Below are 12,253 nucleotides of genomic sequence, written 5' to 3'. Positions count from 1 at the left end.
ATATTGTGATATCCCAACAAATATCCATGTTCAAACATGGAACAAACTCCATCTTCACCTGCAACTAACAACGCTATAAGAGGGGCTGAGCAAAGCGGTAACATAGCCAAACAACGGTTTGCTAGGATAAGGTGGGTTAGAGGTTTGACATGGCAATATGGGAGGCACGATATAGCAAGTAGTAGGTATCGCAGCATAGCAAAAGAGCGAGCAACTAGCAAGCAAAGATAGAAGTGGTTTCGAGGGTATGGTCATCTTGCCTGCAAAGTTCTCCGAGTTGACGTAAGCTTGATCCTCGTAAGCGTACTCAACGGGTTCCTCGATCACGTACTCATCTTCCGGCTCTACCCAAGGCAAGAACACAAGCAAAAGAAACAACAATCAACTACGGTGCAATGCGCAAGCAACATGATGCAAAACATGGCATGATATGCGGGATGTGATATGCAATGCATATGCATGCTCCGGAAGGAAAAGATTGAACAAGGCATCAACTTGGCAAACCAAGTGCGCCGCTGGAAAGATGAGTTGATTTCGGTCGAAATCGATATAAAGATCACCGGAATTGGATGCACGGTCTGCAAATGACAAGTAAAACAATAATGGCACAATTCTACAATTAACAGCACGATGCCATCTAGAATGCAACAAGAAACTAAGCTACTGCACTCTAACATAGCAACAAATCACATGGCAGTGATCTACTCAAGATGCTTGACAAAAGATGAACACTGAGCTACGGCTAAATCACACAAGAGCAGGTTCAAACAAGCATGGCAAAAGTGCAAAAGATAACAGCATCACAGACTTAGTGAAAATACTAACATGTCAGGAATTAACATCCGGAAGCAATGTTTAGAGCAAGATAACAACATGCTACATGATCAGATCATAGCAATACAATGCATGGAATGAATCTACTCAAAGCATATAACAAAAGTCCTTTACTGACCATAAGCCAAAAAGGATCAGAAGATATGATGGCACCCATGTAAACATAGCAAGTTACATTAACAGATTCAGACTTGGCAGAAAACAGAGCATGGCATAATCAGAATTATGAAGGCATGTTTGCGAGCTCGATGCACTCAACACATGGCATAGCATGACAAACTAAGCATACTACCAGCAAGAAGACATGTTCAAGAAGCTAACCATGTCAAGAACAATCTCATAGCATGCATGGATCAACTACAACAACCTTGGCAAAAATGATTAACACGTAAACAATCTGCCAGGAACATTTTATAGCAAAAGTAGAGTAAGATTGAGTCATGCTAGGGTACTCCATAAATGCAAACAGGAGCATGGATGGATAGAGCACAATCATATGCCCAAATCAGCCTTACTGAACATACTCAAAAGAGGCATGGATCACTCTGTAGCAACATGAATACATGGCATAAAAATAACATCACGGAAATGACTTAAAGAAATTCTAAGTCCCTGAAATCAGCAACATCACGAGAGCTACTTTGCATGCTTGTGCTAATCACCACATTGATCACAAAAATACATGGCATACACCCCTGTAAAGATGGCATGTCATAGCCCAAAACACATGTAGAGCTCAAGACCAAATGCAGCACACAATAATCATGGAAAAAATGACAAATGCTCATAATCTGGTAAGAATCAGGAACTAACATTTTGTAGCACTCTTGCAACAGCAATTTGGGCATCAAGATGGACTCAAACAAGCATGGCACAATGGAACAAAATGAAGAGGATCTCATGATGAACATTTTGATATATGGCACGCGCAAAACGAAGCTATGGATGCGGAGTTACGCTAGGTCAAACCAGTGCACATAAGATGAAAATTCTGGAACATAGTGGAAAACTACCAATGCAAAACGGGATCCACGTCGGGGGTAGCTCGTTCTCTGCTACAGAATGGCGCCGGGGGAAGTCAACGGGAATGGCATGGAGGCGTGGAACTCCGGCGAGCGTCGGGAAGGCCGTGAATGGGTAGATCGGGCGCGGGGCAACCCATTCTCGGCGAAGGGGCGGCTTGGGGCGGCGCAAGCGCGTAGATCGGGCGACCATGGTGTTCCTGCGAGGTTCATGGAGATAAGAGAGCTCGTGAGGGAGAGCGAGAGCAGAGGAGAGAAAGGGAAGGGAGAGGGACGGGACCGGCCTGCTGGAGGTCTCCGGCGGAGCTCCGGCGAGGAGCTCCTCCCCTGGAGCTCGGGAGCGAGTAGCACGGGGCGCTCGGGAGGAGCGGGAAGACGGCGGCGCGGCGGATCGGGCCGGGCGCGCGACGGCGGCACGGCTCGGGCCCGGCGCGGCGCGGCGCGGGCCTGCCCTGGGCCAGGCGGGCCGCGGCGCGGGGAGGCGCTCGGGAGACGGCGGCGCGACACGTGGCAGGCGGGGATTGGGCGTGGTCGGCGGCGGAGACTTTGTCCGGCGGCACGCGGACATGTCCGGCGGCGGAGGAAGAAATGTCCGGCGACGCGAGGAGAGGCTAGGTTAGGGTTCATCCGTGAATTTTCGGAGGGAGACCCATATATATAGGTAGAGGGAGTTAGGAGAGTCCAAATGAGGTGCGATTTTCGGCCACGCGATCATGATCGAACGACCGAGAGGATGGAGGGGGTTTGGATGGGTTTTGGGCCACTTTGGAGGGGTGTTGGGCTGCAACACACACAAGGCCTTTACAGTTTCTCGGTTAACCGTTGAAGTATCAAACGGACTCCAAATGGCACGAAACTTGACAGACGGTCTACGGTAGTATACCAAGGCCGCTTGGCAAATCTCGGCTCATTTCGAGAAAGTTTAACACCCGCACACGAAAAGAGACAAAAGAGGGGCACCGGAGGACGTAGGAGCGCCGGATTGCAAAACGGACAACGGGGAAAATGCTCGGATGCATGAGACGAACACGTATGCAAATGCGATGCACATGATGACATGATATGAAATGCATGACACGCAAACAAATGACAAGGCAACAACAGCGAATAACTGGAAGACACCTGGCGCAACGGTCTCGGGGCGTTACAGCTTGTGCCAGGAGAAATTGCTCCTCGCCTCCTCCATCAAGAGGAGGCAGATGTCGTCGCCCCTGTCGGTTGCGGCGTCGACCACCTCGAACTCGGCGGCGGGGCAAACCTCTAAGCTTGGCTTCTCCGAGCGTTGGTTTGGTCGGTCGTAATAAGGGTCGTGTGTGGTAGACACACTTTTTGACGGCAAGCTCAGCATGGTGCTCCGGCATGAGCATCTTCTAATATGTGACCTTCTTGCGCCTTGGGCGGACGGCGGACAACGAGGTCGAATGTGTCCTATCTATCAGACTTGTGCCATGTGGTCTTCGCCTCTTGGCCCAGTCGAGGGGTAAACCGCACACCATGATCCTCTAGAGCACTCTAGAACTTTCTGTAACCTTCCAAAAGCTTCTAGAGCCACCCAGGGCTTTTCCAAGCATCATCGAGACCTCCCGAAACATTTCTAGGATCATCCGGAACAATCCCGGTTCCTAATATCTTATTCTCTCTTATCTCATAGCTCTCCTGCAAACTACTAGTCGTTTAACGTGTGACCCTACAAGTTTGGTAATATGTGGAGATGACTCAGAACTCTTTTCGATCAATAATTAACAACGAGATCTAGACAACCATGATAATTCCCGCATATTCATAAAGATCTTTATTGAGCAAACATTTTATCCGCATACAATTTCATTTCATTCGCAATACATTACAAAACCCAGGTGAGACTTATGAAGCAACACCTTGATCACTATACCAAATTGAGTATCTCTTCATCGTCGCACGAGCAAATCCTAGTCTTGAACCATCTAGCACCTTGACACACTTTTTCGGTGTGGTTGTAAGCTGCATTTATGATCGCCCAATTACGAGTAACGTTCGGCAATCCCAAAGCGGTCGTTCGGTATGAAGGTACGTTGTTCTCATGGTCTAAGAACATGAGTAAACGTTTCACATAATATGATAATACTCACAACATAGTGACGATAGGATCTCACAGTATATCATAAATTGGGTCTATCCAACACCATTTTTCTCCCAACAATGTGTTCTCATTATTGCTCTCATCCTTATTACTCTTGACAATGCCCTGTGATCAGGAAAAATTAATCATATGCAATATACGAGCTAGTCTTAGAGGTGAGACTAGGGATCTGTTTGGTGTTTATGTTTTCACATATGCAACTGGGTTTTCCTCTGAATCTCATATCTAAAAACCATTATAATTATAACACATAATATAAACTTTTAAATACGAACATGAAAATAAAATAATATTTTATTATTAACTCTAGGACATATTTCCTACGGTCTTCATCTTTGTTACATTAACAATGCCCATGGTTAATAAAACAAAACCATCAACAATACATGAGCTAGTTTAGAGTCCTGAATACAGACCTATTTGGTGTTTATCTTTCTACACATACAACTAGGTTTTATTCCAAATCTCACATTCAAGAACTAACACAAATTCTAACATAAAAAGTATAAACTTAAGTATGAACATGGAAATAGAATAATAACAACTTTTGTTATTGCCTTTAGGGTATATTTCCAACATACGTCACAGATTTTGCTAAATATTCTCAAATTTTTATCATGACACCATGCGAGGTTTAATGTTTTTCGGATTCCGTTTTCATTCTTTAGAATAAAAAAACTATGAGATCCATGTCCGGGGTCAAGTCTTGGCACCCAGATATTTGGAATTCCTTTTCTTCTATTGTATAAGTCCTAAATAAAGATTGAAGAGCACAAATTGAAAGTTTCAATCCATTTTGCCAACTTTTTTCACGCATTTAAATTTGAATTATATTCACTAAATGACTAGGAATTCATTAGTGGCTTAAAATAGCAAATGAACCCCAAAAATGTCAAAAGTTGATATGGAACATCTGATTGTGTATTTGTGTGTAGATTTTTGTAATGTCAAATGATTAATTATGACACTATGCCGATTTTCATGTGTTTAGACTTTCCTTTCTTTTTTATAATTAAAAACAAGTAAAGTCTATTTTAGTAGAATTATAAAAAATAGAAGAAAGAAAATAAAATAAACAAAGAGGATAAAAGAAAGAAGAAGAAAACTTTACCTAGTGTTGGCTTTCCGCTGAGTGTATTTTTGACACTCTCACAAAGGTCGTGTTTGCTGAGTCACCGATGAAATACACTTGGCAAACAACTCGGCATTAGGCAAAACCAGCGATTCCAGTGATACTGTTCACTAGAGAGTAGTCCTCGCCATCTCCGGCCCGGCCCTGTCGGCCCACCCAGGCCCGGCCCTAGGCCCGATGGGCTAGCCCATGGGTCGGGCTTGGGCCTGAGTTTTGAGCCCACCAGCAGGGCCTGGACGGGTTTGGGCTTGGCATTTTAAGGAAGAGGCCCGGCCCATGGCCCTAAGCTCTAAGGGCTTTTCAGGGCTTTTTACCATATGGCCGGGCTTGGGCTTAAAAAGTAGGCCCGTTGGTAGTGCTTGGGAGGGCCTGGGCTTTAGTTTTCTGGCGTGGGCTCTTTTAGCTCCGGCCCGGCCCACGGCCCTAAGCCCTAAGGGCTTTTCAGGACTTTTTACCAGATGGGCCGTGCTTGGGCTTGAAAAGTAGGCCCGTTGGTAGGGCTTGAAAGGGCCTGGGCCTTAGTTTTCTGGGGTGGGCTTTTTTAGGCCTGGCCCGGCCCGGCCCATAGCCAGGTATAGTAGAGAGCATCCATTTTGAACTGGGTACGAGCTTAAAAAATTATGAAGGCGGTTAGATCAAACGCCAGCTTGGAGAAGTTACATCGGACTAAAAGAAAATCCAGCAGATTGTGATGACCGAGGTCGTGCAGATTTCAACCAATATAAAACTGCTCCGGTAGGAGATTTACGAGCATATTTTAAGAAGAACTCCAAGTGTACTACTACCCCATAAAACAATATCGGATCAACATGCAAATCGTATCAAACAATCGCTAGGCGGCACGCCGCGGGCATGCTCTTATGTCTGCTTGCACCTGACTGCTGGAACCTTTTCCTTTCCTTTTTTTGCATGTCGTGAAAATTTGCTATCTAGTAATTCCGCAAGACACTTTGTTGGACCAAGGTGCATAGTGCCATTAAGGGGTATTTGTTTTCAGGGACTTTTTTTATAGGGACTAAAAAAATCCCTCTTAAAGATTTTTTTATCAAACGGGAGAGACTTTTTAAGGACTAAACTAGGCATTTGGGACTAAATGAAAAAACTCTCAAGGAAAGTATTTTTGGGACTTTTTGAAACTTTTTCAACAATGCCCCTCCATGCACTCATTGACCCGCCATCCCATGATGTTGTTTGATTGATATTTTTCTATATACTAGGGGCAACATAGTTATTTAATAACCTCTAGGAAGGGACTAGGGACCTTTTAGTTTCTGGAAACAAACAAGAAAGGATTTTTTAAAGACTAGAGACTTTTTAGTTGGGACTAGAAAAAGTCCTAAACTAAAGAACTAAACACCGCCTAAGTAGTGACCAAGGTAATCCAAAGGGTGAGATGAGATGATAGCATAGCATTCCACTCCAAGGAAACGGAATCTTGAAGATCTACGAGCCACGCGTATGAATGTTGATCACCGGTACAGTACTGCTGGTACGTGCGTACTAGTGAGATTTTTGGAAAATACTACCCCACGGACCCTCGCAATCTCTATCCCTGCCGTCTCTGTTCTCTGTAATGGCCGGAGACCACGTACCGTTACCGTCTTTACTCTCTCTCTAGTGCCATGTCGATGTACTACTGGCTTTTTGGTACGCTGACTGGTTCTTGCGGACGCATGGCGATTTATTTATTTATTTTTTTAGAAAAGGAGGAAGCATGGCGATGATACGGCCGATGCACGGAGACGATTAACTGAAGTGACGAAGGGGCCCACGGCCCACATGCCCGTTTTAAATTATGCACGGCGGTTGGGAGTAGTACTTGCATCGGAGCCATGAAGACAGCCTCGGGGCCGGCGAGGGTCCTGTTGCTGTTGGTTTGTTTTCAAAAGTTTGCGGAGGGAAAGATCCAAGGAGCGAACGGAGGAGTACAAAGGCGTTCCCATGTTCCGTTTTGCAAGAGCCGGCAAGTGTGTGACTGCGCGGGCCGGCGAGCGTTGCGTCGCCTCCTCTCTTTTTTGCCCCGCATTCCAATGCGCGGCGAGCTTCTAGGCGGCGGCACTGACCGCAGGCCGCATGCGACGGAGTACAAGAATCAGAACCTGATGGTGTCGCAAGTTTCACGTCTTGACGAAATATACAAGAACCCGTTTGATTTCCGTTTAGAAAGTGGATTCCTCGTTGAGGCAAAACAAAACAAAACAAAACACACCGGAGGAGAAGGTGGAGGCGTTCCTACGCCAGCCGCCACCACTGGTTCCATACTTGCATCGTTCTTGCTTCACACACAGTTGGCAGTTGGCACCAACATCCCTTGCCCCGCAAGCGAAACGTCGTTTCTTTCTCGCATCGAAACGTCAGCTGGATGCCTCGACAGTCGACACCCACCGAGATCTGTTTCGGCTCGTATCCTACAGGCAGGAGGGCAGGCTGCAACATCCTCCCGCGAGGAAGAGGCACAGCTGCGGTTGCGGACTTGCGGTTGCACTGCCAGGTCGGTGTCAGCCTGTGTACTCTACTACTACTGGCGAGCGACTCGTACTAGTACCTCGCAGGTAGAGTATAGGAGTACTATACAAGTACTCCAATCCACCGGGCCGACGGCGGGCCGCGACTGGCGAGGGTGAGGCGGCACGGCAGCCGCGCCGCGCGTTTGGGCAAAGGATCAAGCGAGACGCGAGGTGCGCGTGGAGCAGATGAATGCGTGCGTAAAACGACGAGGAGAGCAGTGGGGGTGGGGCAGGCGCTCCGCGGCGGGGATACAAGGCGCGCACGAGGCGTCTGTGGTGTGTGAGCCTCTGCCTCTACCAGCACACATACATACAGATACAGTGCTGCGGTGCGCCCCCACAGGTTAGATTAGGGACAGTACATACAGCGGTGAAGTGGTAACCATGTGTCTCAGCGGCGGCACGACATGACGCGGCGCTGTTGACGTGACGGACCACGCAGCTAACGGCACAATCAGTTGGCCTCCCGCGAATATGTAACAAGCAGATTACTACTCCACTTGCTCCAGTAGTACTATACTCCATCTTCTGGCTGCGATTGCATCCACTAGTGCGGCTAGAGATCGACAGTCTCTGTAGTGGTGGCTTTGAACCCGTTTAAATAAAGAAATTACTACAGTTTGCTTTCTGCATCCGGGTCGTATTCTTGTCGCCCTGTACCGGCGGCGAGCGTGATAACACGAGTCATGAAAAGGAAAAGTAAAAAAGAAAAGGCCCTCCCATCCCCTCCCCTCCCCTCCCCCTGCTGGCCAGGGAGGGAGACACGGAAAAGGGCGAGGAGAGAGACGCGTGAAAGGGAGGCACGCTACGCCCTGCTACAGGCAGCAATAATAAATAGCGGCCATAAATAAACAAGCGTAAATCCTAGGGTAGGGGTGGTGGTGGTGGTGGTGCGTGTTTTTATTGGGTTGCGGTGGGGGCGCGTCGCTCCCTCGCGTAGCCATAGCCCATAGCCATAGCCAGAGAGAGAGAGAGAGAGGGAGAGAGAGGGGCTAGAGTGAGGGAGAGGATAGGAAAGAGAGGGGGCACCGTGCGTGAGTTTGGTGAGTGTGGCAGCGACCAGCGAGGGAGAGAGGAGCGGCATCCATACTTCCATAGCCCATAGGTGTGAGTGAGGGGAGGGGGGAGGCAGCCGCTCTCATTTCTCTTCCTCTTTTGCCTCCTCGTCAGATGTGCGCGCATTGCTGCTCAAGCTGACTGGCCGCCTCTTCCCCTGCTCGTCGCCGCCGCTGCTTCGAAACCCTAAATCTCGCCTCCGCCGTCCTCCCGCCGGTAAGGTTCTCCCGCTCCAAAGTCCAAATCCCCCGCTTCCCTCCTCTCTCTCGTGCGCAAATCTGGTTCTTCCTCTCTCTTTTTTGACTCTGCGCGTTTGTGCCTTTGGCTTGGCTCAAAGTAACCCCCATTTTGTTCGCCCATCTGGTGCTTGCTTGTGTCTTCTTGTCCCTCAAGCCGCCCGGAGGTTTACGGATCTTGCATCAGTTCGCTACAAGAAAAGAGAGAGAAACCCCACCTCACCTACCGCATCTATGTCCCTTTTGCTTTCGTTTTTTCTATAGTTCTTTTTTCAAATTTTAACTATGGGTGGGGAAGGGTGACTAGTGGGAGATGATAATGAGTACAAGGGCACCAAGATCGGCTCAAGCTCCAGATTCCCACCTTTTTTCCTCCACTATGTTAGTGCCAATAAGGTTCTTTCTTGTGCATGAATACCCACACCGTCTGATCCAGTTTCTGCTTACTCCCTTGCAGGGCCTGCCTCGTGATGCCGCTTCTCGATCCGGGAAAGCTGCCTCTTTGCTCACCTAACTGCAGGCGCCAACGGTCCTAACTTGAAGCGCATCACCACCCACCCAGATGCGGTTGCTGCTTGCAGAGCTCCGCAAGTTCAATACTCTGCTAGGCGCCTAGGAGGGAGCATTTCTGGAGGCGGTGGGAGTGCTGGAGAGGATGGGTTCTTCAGGGTGCCCGGAGATAGTCGAGCTGGTGGATGAGACCAAAGACGCCCGTCCGGGCGGGGTCACCCACCTGAGGGTGAGGGTGAAGCCGGTGGGGCAGGAGCATGGGGGCCGGTCGTGCTCGGTCGAGGATGACCTCGACCGGCTCCTCAGATCCTTCAATGTGCGCACCTCGGCGCGGGCTTCTGGGCAGACGAGCACGGACAAGAGGCTTATTGCGCTTGGGAAGGCGCCCATGTCGAGCTCGGAGATCGTGGAGTCTGTGAGCTTGAAGCAGGCCCTCAGGAAGATGTGCATCTCCCAGGCCTCGGAGATGGCCGCCATGAAGAGGATGTCCAAGCCCGCGGCTGTGTCGAGTACTCCTGAATCTGGGGCGATTAAGAAGCTTTATGCCTCTGTTGTGGTTCCAACAGACGAGGACCAAGATGGGAAGAACAAGGTTGAGAAGGCCGTTGCTTTGCCTGACAAGGTTGTAGTAAGTTCATCGGTTAAGTTGGTTGAATCAGGCAAGAAGGTGCACAGTAAGGCTTCAGCTCACAAGCATGTGCGATCAGCGTCTCCAACCAAGGCCAAGGTCCAAAAAACCAGAATCCAAGATGTCATCAGTAATAAGTCACTGGAGGCAAGCGAAGATCCGACTGCAGGAAGAGCTGTGGCAAAACAGAGAAAGGGTAAATCTCCAAAAGCATCTAGTCCGCGAGCTGTTCCAGTTGGAGGCTCACGGCTGGTGTTTCGCAGCAAGTCCTCCACTAAAAAGAAGGTTAAACCGGAACCAGCTGCAGCGGTGGCATCACAGAAGCATTGTGAGCCAAAAGGTTCCGGTTCTCATACTAAGAAGCAACACGAGGCCCCTCAGGATGAGCCCAAAACTCCAGCACCAACCAGCAAGAAGGGTGCTGATGATGGCTCTCTCGGCGCCGAAGGAGTTGATTTTGGCAAAGGATGCTATGTCAGTGGGATCCCTGGTTCACAGCCTGGTGAGTTGTCAAGGTCGAAGGAAAAGGGTGAAAGCTCCCAAAGCTCAAAGAGCAGCATCGGTGACTACAGCACAAGCACCAGCATCAGTGAAGATAGTTATGGTAGTTTCAGTGCTAATGGCAGCAGGCCTCACATGTCAAAAGATGTGAGATGGGAAGCCATGAAGCGCATAGCGATCCAACAAGGGACCCTGGGATTGAAGAACTTCAAGCTTCTCAAACAGCTTGGATGTGGAGATATTGGCACTGTGTATCTGGCTGAGTTGGTTGGTTCGGACTGCATGTTTGCACTGAAGGTTATGGACATTGAGTACCTAATAAGCCGGAAGAAGATGCTGAGGGCTCAAACTGAGAGGGAGATACTGCAAATGCTTGACCACCCGTTTCTTCCCACCCTGTATTCTTATTTCACGACAGATAATCTGTCTTGCCTAGTGATGGAGTATTGTCCAGGCGGTGACCTGCATGTCCTAAGGCAGAAGCAACCTACTAGATGCTTTTCAGAAGCCGCTGCTAGGTAAGTAACTTCAGCTGTGGTGTTTATGTGTGATCTCATTGACCGACTGCACTTGAATTTCTAGCTGAAAATCATGTTTCAAGTTATTTAACTCACAAGTATTGTATGTCCCTTTGCAGGTTTTACGTCGCTGAAGTTCTCCTAGCATTGGAGTATCTGCATATGTTGGGGGTTATATATCGTGATCTGAAGCCTGAGAACATACTTGTTCGTGAAGATGGGCACATCATGCTCTCCGACTTTGATCTGTCCCTGAGGTGTTCAGTTAATCCCGTGCTTGTGAGGTGCTCATCAGTAGGAAGAGATGAACCTCCTAGGCCTTCCGGACCTTGTGCTGAAAGCTGCATCGATCCACTGTGTATCCAGCCATCCTGGGCCAACTCTTCTTGCTTCACACCTCGGCTGGTATCTTCTACACCTTCCAGGACACGGAGAGCTGAGCCCCTGAAGAAACCATCACTTCCGCAGCTTGTCGTCGAGCCCACTGACGCGAGGTCAAATTCATTTGTGGGGACCCATGAGTACCTTGCCCCGGAGATCATCAGAGGAGATGGCCATGGCAGCTCGGTCGATTGGTGGACTCTTGGCATCTTTCTGTATGAATTGCTCTACGGCAAGACACCATTCAGAGGACCTGGCAATGACGAAACACTTACAAATGTGGTCTCACAGGGGCTGAAGTTCCCTGATAGCCCAGCTGTCAGCTACCAGGCTCGCGATCTGATCAGAGGGTTGCTTGTGAAGGAGCCAGAGCTCCGGCTAGGCTCGAGGAAAGGAGCTGCCGAGATCAAGCGGCACCCCTTCTTCCAAGGCCTGAACTGGGCCTTGATCCGTTGGACTGCACCGCCCGAGACCCCGAAAAGCGTCGACGCCTCAACCCTTACGGCAGCGGTGGCACGGAAGAAGAAGGAAGGCAAGTGCCTCGAGTTCCGGATGAATGGAGACGACATTGAGTTCGAGCTCTTCTAGTGGTGGCAGTAGTAGCAGTAGAAGTTGTAGTGGTAGTACGTTGTGTTCTGAAGAATATCCATACCGTGGTAGCTAGAAGTAGTAGTCCCACAGTTCCCCAGTCCCCACTCCCCTGCAGTTTTTCTGTTGAAAATGAGTTATCAGTAGAGTAAGGTCGGGTGTTGTGCCTGTAACTTTATTCCTTGTTAATACCATCAGATATCAGATGAGCCATGGTCTTG

General features: G+C 48.9%; 1 protein-coding gene across 3 annotated transcripts; it reads left to right on the top strand.

Moving 5' to 3' along the window:
* The first annotated feature begins 8,465 nt into the window (after window positions 1–8,465).
* LOC125538025 (serine/threonine-protein kinase D6PK) lies at window positions 8,466–12,241 on the top strand. Of its 3 annotated transcripts, none has more exons than XM_048701332.2 (3): window positions 8,466–8,886; window positions 9,364–11,063; window positions 11,183–12,241. In XM_048701332.2, the coding sequence occupies exons 2-3, from the start codon at window positions 9,562–9,564 to the stop codon at window positions 12,030–12,032; spliced, it is 2,352 nt and encodes a 783-aa protein (XP_048557289.1). In that variant the 5' UTR covers window positions 8,466–8,886; window positions 9,364–9,561; the 3' UTR covers window positions 12,033–12,241. The 3 variants fall into 3 exon arrangements, with proteins under 3 accessions (XP_048557289.1, XP_048557290.1, XP_087400284.1); XM_048701333.2 differs by lacking the exon at window positions 8,466–8,886 and adding an exon at window positions 8,903–9,287; XM_087544158.1 differs by lacking the exon at window positions 8,466–8,886 and having other exon boundaries at window positions 9,345–11,063.
* The last annotated feature ends 12 nt before the right edge of the window (window positions 12,242–12,253 follow it).

The sequence above is a fragment of the Triticum urartu genome, chromosome 2A (assembly GCF_056163025.1).
Source record: "Triticum urartu cultivar PI428250 chromosome 2A, HENAU_Tu73, whole genome shotgun sequence".
In the NCBI taxonomy this organism is placed as follows: Eukaryota; Viridiplantae; Streptophyta; class Magnoliopsida; order Poales; family Poaceae; genus Triticum; species Triticum urartu.
Note: the sequence above shows the minus strand (reverse complement) of the source record. Positions and strands in the feature narration are given on the sequence as shown.